Raw genomic sequence first — 15866 nt, forward strand, 5'->3', positions numbered from 1 at the left:
AACATGTGATCCAAAACCTGTAGAATTAAACTAGAAATATACATTCTGAGCAACAGGCAAAGTCACAGTAGATTAACTCTCACCTATCTTAACTGAGCACATTGGAGTTCTGAACAAGCTCCATTCACCCAGGGACTGTAATGGTCAAAACATTCATTCACTGGCTCTCACTCATTAGTTCTATAGATTCCCCCTTAATGTGGATGAAGCCATGTTAATACTTTTGTAAAGAGATGTTGATTGACTTGCTAAGTGTAATATTCAATGTAGAATATTACAAATAAGACATGTGATATAAATGTCATTACCACCACCACCACCACAATAATTCCTGTTTCCATTAAAGTTTGTTGATAAAGTTATTGAGAAAGTTTTATTCTAGATCAACACTCAGGGTAGTGGATGGTACAAACTGGGGGTAGTCTGTGTGAAACAGATAAACTGTGTCTACATGTCTGGCACTTATGAGCTACTTCCTTTATTCCCCATAATATATAATGCTCTACACAGATACCAGAGAAAGCTAAATGAATGTGTGGAATCCATAGTCATCTATCACAGGTTGTACATGAAGCCCACCTTCATTTCTGGGGGTTTTAATATATTTTTTATTGAAGTTTGATTTGCCAACCATACATTGTAACACCCAGTGCTCATCCCGTCAAGTGCCCTCCTCAGTGCCTGTCAGTCACCCCATCCCCCCACCTGCCTCCCCTTCCACTATCCCTTGTTCATTTCCCAGAGTTAAGAGTTTCTCATTCTGTGTCACCCTCTCTAATTTTTCCCACTCACTTTCCCTTCTTTCCCCTATAATCCCTTTCACTATTTCTCATATTCCCTACATGAGTGAAACCACATAATCAAAGGAAATTGAGGTCTCTGGTGTTCTGGGATAGTTTCTTGAAGAACAAAAGGAAGTCCTTAGGGAAAGTCAGGCTCCATTTACACTCCCATCTCTTGGCTCAACCTTGAGAACAATGGGCTTTTCAGGTTGAATAAGCCCTTGAGCATTTAATTTCAGGGGGATCTGCAACAGTTAAACAAGTATATGAGAAACGACCAATGAAAATCCAGCTAACAACAGAAGCAAAGCAGGCAAGATATATGAAGGACAATAATGCATTACCAATATATAAATACTACTTATAGATTCATATATCTCTGATTCTTCAAAATTATTCTGTAAGTTGTCAAGACTGGAGTATGTAAGCATTCATCCATCACTCATTCAACAGGGTATCTACTGACCACCCACTCAGTACCAGGCTGGAGACAAACTCATATTGGTTTATATACTTTTATATTTAAATTTTAAGTAAAACGGATGAGTATTTAAAATTTAAAACAGATTCTTACCCATTATGGCAAACAATTTTGAAAAGTGAGAGAGATAATTTTGTATAAGTTGAAGCTTGTGAGGTCATCCTGAGTGTTTATTACACATTTTATCCTACGAACATCTACACTGATAAACATCCTGTACTCTCTCCCATGGAAACATCCATCCATGATAACAGACTAGCATGGAAAGGGAGCACAGCCTGACTGGAGAAGGTGGAGCCAAGTAGCTAGGATGGCCTGGACCATGGGACTCCTTCATATCAGTCAGGCATGTTTCACACCAGTGACTCTCAACCTTGCTTGCACTTGAGAATCAGTGGGGACACATTTAAAGCCATTCTCTGGGTGAATTATGTTAGAATATAGGATTTTTAATGAGCCCACTGACTTCAGAGTAAAACCAAGGTTGAGAACCATGGTCACAATAGTGTCTATAAATTGTAGTGGAGAAGAGCATCATTCAAAAGTCACATCATGGTTATCACCACATTGCACATCATGATTGTGCACAACGTGTTCCTTTCCTCAGTGGACTTGAAAGAGATTTAAAACACTGCTCAAGATCAAAGGACTGTGCATAATAATTTCATGTGAACTACACTGACAGATGACCCTTATGGTTGGGTGGTTATGAATCACAGATGTGGCACTCAAGAGCTAAAGGACTCTTCAAGGCCACAGATGACTCTAATAGATTACTGGGCTGATATAACAAATTACTAAGGATAAATGAGCACATTCGCTCACAAACACACACACACACACACACACACACACACATCTATTTCATATCTCTTAGTTTAAAAAAAAACAATAAAACACCATTTATGCAGAATGTTATCTCTCTGACCTGTGTTTCTTTACAAGGTTTGAAGGAGAAGTTCTGCAGGACCCTGACAAGGGCAAGTTTCATGTTCATGATCGCAAACCTCATTCCAATGCAGTTTCGGGGTCCAGTTCCAAAAGGCAGGTATGTATAAGGATTTATGCTGTCCTTCTTCTCCTTACTGAACCTGGTTCCACAATGGAATTGGAAAACAAGTTTAGTTAGTCATAAAAACCACAAGAAGTACATGTTTGGGGTTCTCAACCAGGAGTATATAGGAAACTTTGATGGGTTGGTTACTGTAATCCTGCCATGCTTATTCTGCTATGACAATTGTAAGCTACAGGTCGTTGGATTCCCCTTGCCCTATGGGAGCATTCAGTCTTGCTGAGGACATGACATAAATGCTGTTGAAAAGATTTATCTTAGACACTAGAATTATATTGAGGGTGGTGTGATGTCCACACTTTGAAAGGCAAGCACGAAATGAGCCTGACTGGAGGAAAGGTAGGTTCATGCCTCCATTCCCACTTATGTTGGTCACATGCTCATAGAAAAAGGAAGTAGAGAAATGCCTCCTATGTCTTACCATTGTTATTTTTCCCTTCACATCCCTACACTCCCTGCTAGGACCACTCCCAACCACTTACACGGAAAAGATTTTCACATGATTTACATGGGCACGCGACGCGCTACTCCACTATAATGATACTTAGATCTATGTATAATCATTATAATCATTGAGTTTTTGTCTATCTGTTCTAAGACACTATAAATTCCTTTTGGGTTAGACCTATGCTTCATTCAAAATTCATTCCTTGGGATCCCTGGTTGGCTCAGCAGTTTAGCGCCTGTCTTTGGCCCAGGGCGTGATCCTGGAGTCCGGGGATTGAGTCCCACATCAGGCTTCTCTCTGCCTGTGCTTTTCTCTCTGCCTGTGTCTCTGCCTCTCTCTCTCTCTCTCTCTCTCTGTACACACTTTCATGAATAAATAAATAAAATCTTTTTAAAAAATTCATTCCTTAATACTTATATTAAGGAAACATGTGGATTTCAGAAAATGATAATGGCATTTAGCTGAGGTATTATTTAAAACTCCTTATATCATGAAGAACATACTGAAATGTTTACATGATATGCCTTAAAATAATATGGAAAACAGTAAAAGAATTATAATGGTGTGTGGATGGAGTAGCTGATACGGGTTAGTAGTTACTAGGCAGGTGGTGGGCATATATAAATTCATTAAAAGTATTTCATAGACTTGTGTATATATAATGTTTGTGCATGTGTCAAAAATTCTCTGCAATAGGGAAGACTGGGTGGCTCAGATGGTTAAGCATCTGCCTTTGGCTCAGGGAATGATCTTCAGGTCCTGTAATCAAGCCCCACATTGGGGCTTCTCCTTCTCCCTCTGCTCCTCCCTCTGCTTATGCTTGCTTTCTCTCAAACAAATAAAATCATTTTAAAAAATTATCCATAAGGGGTACCTGGGTGGCTCAGTTGGTTAAGTGTCTGCCTTTGGCTCAGGTCATGATATTAGGGTCCTCCAGTGGAGCCCCACATCAAGCTCCCTGCCCAACAGGGATCCTGCTTCTCCCTCTGTCCCTCACCCCTGCTTGTGCTCTCTCTCTCTCACTCTCTCACTCACTCTCTGCCTATCTGAAATAATAAATAAAATATTTTTTAATTATTCATAATTGATATTTTTAATACATGGATTTCACTTCCTGGCACAGTCCCTAACACACATAGATAAGCACTTCCTCTCATGGCTGAATGAATCATAAACAAGTACAGGAGTGATCACTGATTTCTGTTTGAGAAGCTATAGGAGACTGAACAGCTGAACTTCTGGGAGCCATCAGGTCTCCTGGTCCAGAAAACAGATGACTTGGTCAACTCTAAGTTCTTTCAGCAAGTACTATGTGTAGATGCATTGCTAGCACTAAGGACACCATGCAACCAGAAAAGAGCTCTGCTAACAGGGACTTTGAGTCAGGGGCTAAACATCTAGGTCTCTAAAAACTCATCCAAATTTTGCCCACCAATACAATAAACAAGAAAGCATGGACTTTTGCAGAATTCAGGCTTACCCAAAGCCAGACTCTGCTCTGAATTCCCAGAAGAGAAAACTCAAGACCCCTCCAAGGAGGATGTCTAAATGGCTAGAGAACAGAAGACCTCACTTTGGATAAATCCCAGATACTAGAGAGATGAGAGATGCTTAGAACTGCAACCACAGACAGCACAGGACCTATCAGGTCTCCAGCACACTCTGTCCTCAGGCTGCTGATCCTCCTGCCAGGGATGTGAACTCTCAGCACCACAGCCTCTGTCCTCACACTATACCTAGCAGACATGGTGGCACAGGGTTACAAACACAGAATGCGAAAATCTAAGGAGTAAATCCAGAGAGCTAAAGAGGACAGAAACACTAAAGTAACAAAAAGTCCCATTTTCTCAATTAAGATAATGGTTAAGTATATTATGTATATACATATAATCACAAACACAAATATGGTACATTGTTTATACTTTACTGTTACATTAACTCAGTACCTCAAAAATATATAACGCCATCTTAACTTTTAAGCTTCTATATATGCATAGAAAAATATCCACAAGGACATACATCACATGATTAATAATCCTGATATATTGTGACTGGTGATGATGTTAATTTTCTTTATTCTCAACTAGAGTTTGTAAAATTTGGACAATAATGTTCATTTTGTAACATGAAAAATATTTCTAAGAATAAAAAAATGTACAAATAAATCATTGTACCACCACACGATTGTCATCTATACTAAGAAGATACAGAATATCCTCCAATATGAGGGTGGGTTCCCCTTTGCATGGTTCCCTGTACCTTTCAGGGCGGAATTCCTCAGGCTCTGGCCAGAGACTCTGGTCTCGATGAAGAGTAAAGGTTGGCACCATCACCACTGTCCCTTTGGGAATGAACACACCACTGATTTCCACATCTTTCTTACAGACCCTCTCAAGTCTACCAGCGATTGGGTATAATCGGAGAGTTTCATTCAACACCATGTCCAGATATTCCATCTGCACAAGGGCATTGTAAGTGGGCAATGCCTGGAAGGAAAGAAACAGATTTTGATCTGTTGAGATTGAGATTTGGGGGCAGCCTGGGTGGTTCAGCGGTTTAGCGCCACCTTCAGCGTAGGGTGTGACCCTTGAGACCCGGGATCAAGTCCTGCGTCAGGCTCCCTGCATGGAGCCTGCTTCTCCCTCTGCCTGTGTCTCTACCTTCTCTCTCTCTCTCTCTCTCTCTCTCTCAAATAAATAAATGAATAAATAAATAAATAAATAAATAGATAAATAAATAAATAAAATCTTTTTAAAAATTGAGATTTGGGATCAAAGTTCAATGTACTGTATATACTACTACTGAAGTATTAGGAACACCTAAGAATCATGTATTTTGGCAAAGGGTATTTGTGGACATTTGAATGTCTAGCATGTCCTTTGATCTACTCAATGGCTCACTGACATGTGAGTAATAGACATAAGCAGCAATAGTAATGACTGGGGGAGACCACTATGACAATCTCCTACACAGGGCCTGAAATCCTTCCCACTACCAGGTAATGGTTTTTCTTCCTTGTGTGAACAAACGTGACTAATAGAGTGTGACCCTTGACCTTTTTTCTACATTTTTTGTTTAAATTTATTTTATTAACATATAGTGTATTATTAGTTTCAGAGGAAGAATTAGAATTAGAACTGACTGCTCAGTTGCATATAATACCCAGCGCTCATTACATCAAGTGCCCTCCTTAATGCTCATTACCCTACTACCCTAACCACTCTTCCACCTCCTCTCCAGCAACCCTCATTTGTTTCCTATACTTAAGAGTCTCTTATGGCTTGTCTCTCTCTGTGTATTTTTTTCATTTGTTTTTATTGAAGTTCTATTTGCCAACATATGTATAACACCCAGTACTCATCTCATCAAGTGCCCTCCTCAGTGCCCATCACCCAGAATCCCAACTCCCTCTCTGTTTTAATCATATTTTCCCTTCCCTATGGCCCTTAATCTTAAATGAAATCTGTTGAAGTCTTTTGTTCCTTTCAAAACAGGGGTGACACATCTGTATCATGAAAGGAGAATGTGCCACAGAAAACTCCACTCTTCCTCATAAACTGTCCTGGTTGAAATATCCTGCCTTCCTAGTTTTTCAATTATGTTTACAATATTTGGAGAAAAACACTAAATAATTAGGGGAGACACTACTTTCTTTCAACGCAAATGGGGCAAGAGAAGGCTACAATTGGATGCTACCAATTGTGGGCACACAATTTCAGTTCTAGGAAAAGTAATACAGGGGATCAGAACCCTATTCTAAGCCCCACCCTCTGTTGCTGGAAGGGTCTCCTAGTCGTCACCTTGGAGTCTCACTGTTTGCCAAACAGGCCACTCCAGACCCAGAGGTCAGGTCTCTTCATAAGAAGGAAACTTCAGGATGGGCAGAGATCTGAAAACAGTGTGGGCAATATATGTCTATCACTTGCTGTTATGTGTAAGACCCAACATTGTACAGATTAGAGGTCAATCAGGATCCAAGCACTTGGCTCCTAGCTTGAATTCTACACTACTAGTTATGTGATAGTTTAAGAATGTCAGATTGTCTCTCTATACCTCAGTTTCCTGACTTGTTAAATGGAAATAATAGAGTTGACACTTCATAGGGTGTGTAGTAGAAAGTAGTAGAAACATACACTGCTTACCCAGGATCATGGAGACCCCCGTATTTCCTAGCTCACATGAACTTACGGGAAACCATTTTGCAAATGAGGGGTGAACTGATGAGATGTATGTAAGTCTGGAGCCAAACATTTGAAAATCAAGTGTGTAACACATAGTTCCTTATTACCGAGCAAACAATAAGTCCCCAGGTTCTAGATAATGCAGGTATAAGAAAATGGAGCCTCTTTACCTGGTATCGCCAATAACTGTCTGGAGCAGAGACTCACTCCCAACTTCTGCTAAGGCCCATATCTGACATGCGAATGTGGAAATTGGAGTAAACCTTTTTATGAAAACCTACTAGGTTTGAGGGCTAATCTGTTACTGAGACATAACCAAGCCTACACTGACCCCCTTCTTCAGGTATGACCCCCTCACCTTATTGGGGAAAGTCGCATCAATCTCCTCCTGCAGTTTCTGCTGGACATCAGGGTGAGTGGCCAGTTCATACATAAGGAAGGAAAGAGAAGTGCTAGTGGTCTCATAGCCAGCAAAAATAAAGATAACAGATTGGGCCACCAGCTCCAAATCAGATAGAGCTAAAAGGAGAAGAAACACATTTTAGCTATAGCAAGTGAATGTAAAAAAATAAGAAAACACCACACTTTAGATAATGAGAAGTCCATTTGAAACTCCCAATTCCCTTGGGGAAAATGTAAAAGCAATTCAGAATCAAACTCAGAGTGGTTTGCACTCTGATGTCTATCTTACAGAGCCAGAAAAGCCAGAAGTTATCTTGATCTGGTTCTTCCTATGGTCTATACTATTTTTTTTAATTTTTTTAATTTTTATTTATTTATGATAGTCACACACAGAGAGAGAGAGAGGCAGAGACACAGGCAGAGGGAGAAGCAGGCTCCATGCACCGGGAGCCCGACGTGGGCCTCGATCCCGGGTCTCCAGGATCGCGCCCTGGGCCAAAGGCAGGCCAAACCGCTGCGCCACCCAGGGATCCCCCTATGGTCTGTACTATTCTTGGCCATCTGCTCCTGCTAATGCCGCCCTCCACACCAACACAGATAGGTAATTTCAGGAGATGGCATTTCTGTCTAACGTACATGGTGTTATCAGCATGACCTTTGGAGGATCCTAAAAGTACTTCAGTCGTAAGTAACATGGGATACCATTCTCCCCCAAGAAAAATTATATTCTTCTAGTTAAAAGAGAACTTAAATTTCTTCAGAGAGTTTGTGATACTAAGACTCAATGGTCAGGAAAAAATGAATGATCTTTCATCTAAACATATTTGTGGAAAGTGAAGAGAACAATATTGGGCTACTGATAAATTCTAGTTGTTCAAAGAGTGATCCATGGACCATGAGCATCTGCAGCATCTGGGAGTTTATTAGAAATGCAGAATCTCAAACCTCACCCTAGAACTATCGAATCAAAGTCTGAGCTTTCATGAGATGTGGTGATTTGTGTGAACAACCTAGCTTGAGAAGCATGGATTATACCTTTCAGAGGTCTCAGCTAGTAGAAGACCTGGCACACAACTTCGCAAGTGCATGATCTCCAACATGTACAGAAACTACAACACAGACAAAAAGCTAGAAGAGTGGTGATGGAACTAGGATAAGTAATGCCACCAAATGAGCAGAAGAAAGAATGTGTCAATAGCAGGGTATAGGCCAGCATGAAATTTAGACAAACTGAATCCAGTGAATGGAATTAGCAATACTTATTCAATCGTGGTCTGAATGTCACCTTCCTTAATGAATGGCCCCACTATGAAGATGTTGGCATATCCTTTGATTTTCTCCTGGCAGAAACTCAGCATGGTCATGCTCTAACCTCTTTGATCAGAACTGTATTATGACGTTTAGATACTAAGAGCACTGACCTAACACAAACACATAGCTCAAAACTAAAAATAATATAAAAAGTACAAGAAAAATATACAAAATTCTGATTTCCCAGTCATACTTTGTTATGCTGCCCTAGATAATTCAACCATCAGATTCTTGCCCTCCATTACCATGGATCCCATGATAATAAAAGTTTAGGGCTGTGATGTCCAATTGGTAGCTACTTGCTGGATATAGCTATTTATATTTAAATTTTAATTAGTTATATTAAATACAGTATAAGATTCAGATCTCAGGGTGCTTGGGTGCCTCAGTCAGTTGAGCATCTGCCTTTGGCTCATGGCTCAGGTCAAGATCTCAGGGTCCTGAGAATGAGCCCCACATTGGGCTCCCTGCTCATCAGAGAACCTACTTTTCCCTCTCCCTCTGCCTGCCACTCCTCCTGCTTTTGCTCTCTCTTTCTGTCAAATAAATAAATGAAATCTTAAAAAAAAAGATTCAGATCTCAGTAACACTACCCACATGTCACATACTGAATAATCACATGAAGTGGTTCTGTACAGGACCAAGCATATATAAAATATTTCCTTCATCACAGAAAATAGTAGAACTAGATAGATAGATAGATAGATAGATAGATAGATAGATAGATGAGACATTAGTTATACACATATATATATTAGTGGTATGATAGAGTAAGCCCATCCTTTTTCTCTAGAATCAACTGTTATATTCAAGAATTTTGTGAGATGACTGTCAAACCATAGATAGCTTGAATTTAACCAAGATGGAAATATATCTGTCATAAAAACTATAAAGCAAGCCTCTTCTTTTCTTTCAAACACAGAGATCATAATTAAATTACTGGTTATGGATAGATATATAAATGTTTATGTTGGTCAGTCCTGTGTAAATATATTTGATGTTCTTAACTTGGCTCACTGAGAGGAAATAGAAGCAAAGAAACCCTAGTAGCAATGAGTACTCGGGGATCCCAGATTTTGGTTTCTAAATACTATTCTCACTAAAAAAAAAAAAAAAAATCAGAGTTTCTCAGAGAAATGGCTGATTCCAAGGCTCGTCAGGGGAAACAAAAGAGAAATCTGGAATGTCTCACACCAGAATGCAAGGAAATGCTCAGAAAATAATATGGGAAAAGGACACAGATACTCTATGTGCTATAATGGTGGTTACACATCATTATACATATGTCAAAGCCCATAAAATGTACAACTTTAGGGGTAAACTGTAATGTAAACTATGGATTTTGGGTGGTAATAATGTGTCATTGTAGGTATATCGATTATGACAAAATTACCATATTGTGTGGACTTTTGATAATGGGGGATGCTGTATGTAGATGGGGCAGGAGGAATATGGGATAAATCTCTATGTCTTTCAGTCAATTTTGCAGTGAACCTAAACTGCTATAAAAAATAAAGTCTATTGGAAACATAAAGAAAGAAGAAAGAAAAAAGGACACAGGAACCCACTAAAAAGGGCTTCCAGAGAAAAAATCTGAGAGAATTGAAGATCTAAATAAAAAACCATGTAAGAGAGATCCGTGGGTGGCTCGGCAGTTTAATGCCTGCCTTTGGCCCAGGGGGCAATCCTGGAGCCCCGGGATCAAGTCCCACGTCGGGCTCCTGGCATGGAGCCTGCTTCTCCCTCCTCCTGTGTCTCTGCCTCTCTCTCTCTCTCTCTATGTCTATCATAAATAAGTAAATAAATAAATAAATAAATAAATAAATAAATAAATAAATCTTAAAAAAAAAATGATGTAAGAGACTAAGTTAGTAATATAAGAGATCATACTGACATATATAAATAAACAAATACAATAAGGAATGGAAAGCTCACCCTAACAATGGACTATCACTCAGAATGTAGAAGAATGGTGGAAGTAGAAAATCATTATTTTGTGACCATCATGGTAATAATGGTTATAGTCAAAGATCATCTGTGGATGATAAAAGTAGTAGGGAACAGTTTAAGAGAAACACAATATGCACAAAGTCACAAAAGCATCCTGCACCAGTTACTACCTAATTACAAAAAGAAAAAAAAAAAAACTTCCAGTAGACTAAGCCAGTGAACACAAATTTAACCAAGTGTGTCAAGTTAAGGTCACCAATACTGGGGCCATGTGCCTCCTGATGTAATGAATCCTGATGTGAATTTCCAGGCAGAGGTTCTGATTAACTGGATCTGGATTAGGCTGCAGGATTGACATTAAAAACAAACTCCCTGGGGATCCCTGGGTGGCTCAGCAGTTTAGCGCCTGCCTTTGGCCCAGAGCGTGATCCTGGAATCCTGGGATCGAGTCCCACATCAGGCTCTCATAAATAAATAAAATCTTAAAAAAAAAAAAAAGAAAGAAAGAAAAAAACAAGCTCCCTGTGGGAGACCACTGATTGTTTGCCTATCATTGCCCTTCAAGCTTTGAAAAAACTTATGGACTTGTTTTCCTGGAAAATGCTCTACCATTTGTATCTGAACATGTGTCTTTATTTGACAAAATTTCATCTGCTAAAAATCATCCTCCACACCTCAGAATCACACCCATCTCTCTGAGCCACCCCATCAATGGCCCTCTGAAGCTCTCCTTGCCTACCTTTATGAGTGTCTGTTTCTTTAGAATTCTGGGAGTTAATCATCAGCTGAAGAAAGTCCACTCGATGCTAGAAACAGAAAGAGAAATTTCAAAGACAAAAAATCACTTGTGAAGTCAGAAATAAATGAGAGGTAAAATACATAACATCTTTCCTGGGTATATGGTCCTTTACCTCTAAAAATTTCCAGAAGTTTGACTAGTGTTGTCAGAGATTGGAGAGCAGGATTTTTCCCTGACAGGAATCCAGCCATTATGTTCCATTGCTTCTTGGATCTTGCTCTGTCTGATCCTCAGCTTCTCTGACTTTTGAACATACCTTCCTGGCCCAAGAGTTGCCTGATCCCTCTCCTGTCACATCTACTAGCTAAGGAGAAAGTACCTGACTTCAGTCCTTTCTTCCAGTCTTAATTCTTAATGAATAGCCACATAGACCAATCCCTGACCTCTGCAGAGCCCATGAGCAGTTTCTGTGTCAGCATCTTCCAATGTCCCACTCTCCCAGACCTCTGCACAATATTCAGTGATATCAGCCCTGTCTCCTTGTCCTACACACATCCTAGTGCTGGCCATCAGGCCTCATGAAGGCAAAGCTGGCTTAGCCAGCTTGCAGCTTCAGTGTCCAGAGAAGACTTCTACCCATTTCAGACTATGACAGGCTCAAATTTAACACAGACTATATTCCACCAGGTGCCTGATGGGACTTTCCCCTGGAGAAGGAGTAGGATAAAAGGGTTTGAATTGAAGGGATTCTTTGCCAATGTAAGATTTGGCAAAATTACACTACCAGGAAAATGATTTTAAAAATAATTCTTATGTTTTGCCAATTTATTGAAGGGAAGTGGTAGCTTTTCTCTCACTAAAGTTTATGCAGTGACATACCAGTTGCTATGTTTATTATTAAGTTTTAAATATTGTCTCTGACTCATCTTATCTCCTTCCTTGACCTTCACCTTTTTCATTCTCCCTAAAATTGTAGTCTTCTGCTCTAAATCCTATAGTTCTCTACCTACCATAAAAATATACAAAAAATATATATATACTTAGAAGTGTGCACATTGGATGTATACAGCTCAATAAAAGATCAAAAGTGAACACCCACACATAACCACCATGGGATTTACCTTTTGTTTATCTTTGAGGCGATTTTCCTTCATTCTTTTTACAGATTTTGTGAAAAAATCAGTAACACTTTTTGGAAAGAGCCAGATATTTAATACTTCAAAAACTGGGGTAAGGAATGGAAACAGTACTGTAACGGGAAAAAAAAACAAACAAACAAAGAGTTGAAATTACAATGAAAATGCAAAATTTCCCTGGAAAATTATAACTTGGTCTTCCAATCAGAGGATTAAAAGACACCAGGAGTCATTCATATCAGGAGTTATTCCCTCTATGATTTTTCCTCGAATTTTCAAGCCAATGGCTGAGCCAGAGCAAGTCAGACATAGGGACCACCACTAGCGCAGTCAGATCAGTGTTTCCTGCCACATCTCTGGAGTGACCAAAGGAACAGGACTACATCCCTGAATATCTTAGCCTTTTATTTTGGACTAGAGCCTATTTGGAAACACTAGACCATAATATGCTACTTTAATTAATCATGCTGTTTAAGAAATTGTTGTCAAAATGAAAATAATACATAGCAGCCCTTTTACCACAATGGAATATAATTAGAAATCAGGAACACAAACAACATTGGGAAATTCACAAATCTGTAGAAATTATACATGCATTCCTATACAGCCAGTGGGCAAAGAAGAAATCAAATGGGCACTTTAGAATCGTTTAGAGATTATGAAAATGAAGAAATCACATACCAAAGCTCATGGGATATCATAAAAGCAATGACCAAAAAGAAATTTATCATTATATACACCTGCCTATCAAAAAGAACCAAGATCTCAAAGCAATGAGCTTTCTGTCAAAAAACATGCCAAAAATACAAGAGCACACTAAAACTAAAGCAAGCAGAAGGAAGCATATAGCACAGACAAGAGGTGAAACTTATGAAATAAGAATAAAAAAAAAAAACAAGAGAAAATTCAATAAAAGCAAAGCTGAATCTTTCAAAAGACCTTGAGGTAGGCTGACCAAGAAAAAAAGGAGAAAAGATTCAAATTACTATCATCAGAAATGAAAGAGAAGATCACTGCCAACATTACAAAAATAATAAGGGCTAGTTTCCAAAATCTATAAAGAACTTATTAAACTCAACACCAAAGAAACAAATAATCCAATCATGAAATGGGCAAAAGACATGAAGAGAAATCTCACAGAGGAAGACATGGACATGGCCAACAAGCACATGAGGAAATGCTCCGCATCACTTGCCATCAGGGAAATACAAATCAAAACCACAATGAGATACCACCTCACACCAGTGAGAATGGGGAAAATTAACAAGGCAGGAAACAACAAATGTTGGAGAGGATGCGGAGAAAAGGGAACCCTCTTACACTGTTGGTGGGAATGTGAACTGGTGCAGCCACTCTGGAAAACTGTGTGGAGGTTCCTCAAAGAGTTAAAAATAGACCTGCCCTACGACCCATCAATTGCACTGTTGGGGATTTACCCCAAAGATTCAGATGCAATGAAACGCCGCGACACCTGCACCCCGATGTTTATAGCAGCAATGTCCACAATAGCCAAACTGTGGAAGGAGTCTCGGTGTCCATCGAAAGATGAATGGATAAAGAAGATGTGGTTTATGTATACAATGGAATATTCCTCAGCCATTAGAAACGACAAATACCCACCATTTGCTTCAACGTGGATGGAACTGAAGGGTATTATGCTGAGTGAAGTAAGTCAATCGGAGAATGACAAACAGTGTATGTTCTCATTCACTTGGGGAATATAAATAATAGTGAAAGGGAATAGAGGGGAAGGGAGAAGAAATGTGTGGGAAATATCAGAAAGGGAGACAGCACATAAAGACTCCTAACTCTGGGAAAGGAACTAGGGGTGGTGGAGGGGGAGGAGGGCGGGGGTGGGGGTGAATGGGTGACGAGCACTGAGGGGGACACTTGACGGGATGAGCACTGGGTGTTATTTTGTATGTTGGTAAATTGAACACCAATAAAAAATTAATTTATAAAAAAAATAATAATAAGGAATATAGGGAATACTATGAACAACTATACACCAATAAAATAGATGAAATGGAAAAATCCTAGAAAAAGATTAACTAGAAAGTGATATTAAAAAAAAAAAACCTACAGGCAATCTGAAAGACAAATAAAAAGACTGAATTTGTAGTGAAGATACTACTAACAAAAAGAAGCTTAGCTCCGTATGTTTCACAATTAAGTTCTAGCAAACATTTAAAGTAGAATCAATGCGAATTTTGTACAAATTCTTCCAAAAAACAGAAGAGGTAGGAATACTACCAAACTCATTTTATGAGGTCACTATTACTCTAATACTAAAACCAAACAAAAAAAATAAAATAGAATAAGACTACTGACCAACATATCTTATGACATGTCATCTTATGACATCACAAATCTGCAACAAAATACTAGCCAAGTGAACCCAGCAATGTATCAAAAGAAGGATATAACATAACCAAGAGGGGTTTACCCCAGTGATGCCAGGGTATACAATACAATACAATACAATACAATACAATACAATACAATAATAAATTTTTTTAAAAACCACATGGTCATCTCAATACAGGCAGAAAAAGTATTTAACAAAAATCCAACACCATTTAACAATAAAAACACTCAACAAACTAGGAACAAAAGGGAATGTCCTCAACCTAACAAAGGGCATCTACAAAAAACTCATAGCTGATACCACAATTAATATAAACTGGACACTTCCTGCTAAGATTAAACAAAACAAGGATGCCTTTATAGTCACTTCCCTTTTTAAATATTTATTTATTTATTTATTTATTTATTTATTTATTTATTCATGAGAGACACAGAGAGAGGCAGAGACATAGGCAGAGGAAGAAGTAGGTTCCCCATGGGAAGCCCACTGTGAGACTCAATCCCAGGACCCCAGGATCACGCTCTGACCCAAAGGCAGACACTCAACCGCTGAGCCACCCAGTGTCCCTCTATAGCCACTTCTATTCAACATTGCCCTAGACATCCCAACCAAGAATTTGAATACATATTTATCTAAAGAAGTTATGAAATAGGCAACAAGCATATAAAAAGTTACTCAACTTCACTAGCCACAGGAAATGCGAAACAAAATCACAATGGGATACCCTTCACACCCATTCAGATGGCCATCATCAAAAAGATAGACAAGTGTAGACCAAATGTTGGCAAGGATGGGCAGAAACTAGAACCTTCATGCTGTACTAGTGGGAATGTACAATGATATCATTATTAGTGGAAATGGTGGAAAACAGTTTGGCAGTTCCTTATTGAATTAAACATACTATATCTTAGTAACTTAGCAAGTTACAATGTAAAACGTTGTACAAATATAGCAAAGTTATTTTACAATTCCACCTCTGAGTACATACCCAAAGGA

The 15866-nt window shown here is 39.0% G+C and overlaps 1 protein-coding gene across 1 annotated transcript in view; it reads right to left on the reverse strand.

Moving 5' to 3' along the window:
• Window positions 1-584: 584 nt before the first annotated feature.
• Window positions 585-15866, reverse strand: part of LOC112909983 (cytochrome P450 3A12) — a 45358-nt gene continuing 30076 nt past the window's right edge. The window contains exons 10-15 of the mRNA XM_072753088.1: window positions 12488-12615; window positions 11367-11433; window positions 7323-7483; window positions 5043-5269; window positions 2192-2354; window positions 585-1027 (exon numbers count right to left, since the gene is read on the reverse strand). Of these exons, the coding sequence (XP_072609189.1) occupies window positions 932-1027; window positions 2192-2354; window positions 5043-5269; window positions 7323-7483; window positions 11367-11433; window positions 12488-12615 (842 nt within the window). The 3' untranslated portion in view covers window positions 585-931. The remainder of the gene's footprint in view (window positions 1028-2191; window positions 2355-5042; window positions 5270-7322; window positions 7484-11366; window positions 11434-12487; window positions 12616-15866) is intronic.

The sequence above is a fragment of the Vulpes vulpes genome, chromosome 3, assembly GCF_048418805.1.
Source record: "Vulpes vulpes isolate BD-2025 chromosome 3, VulVul3, whole genome shotgun sequence".
Lineage (NCBI taxonomy): Eukaryota > Metazoa > Chordata > Mammalia > Carnivora > Canidae > Vulpes > Vulpes vulpes.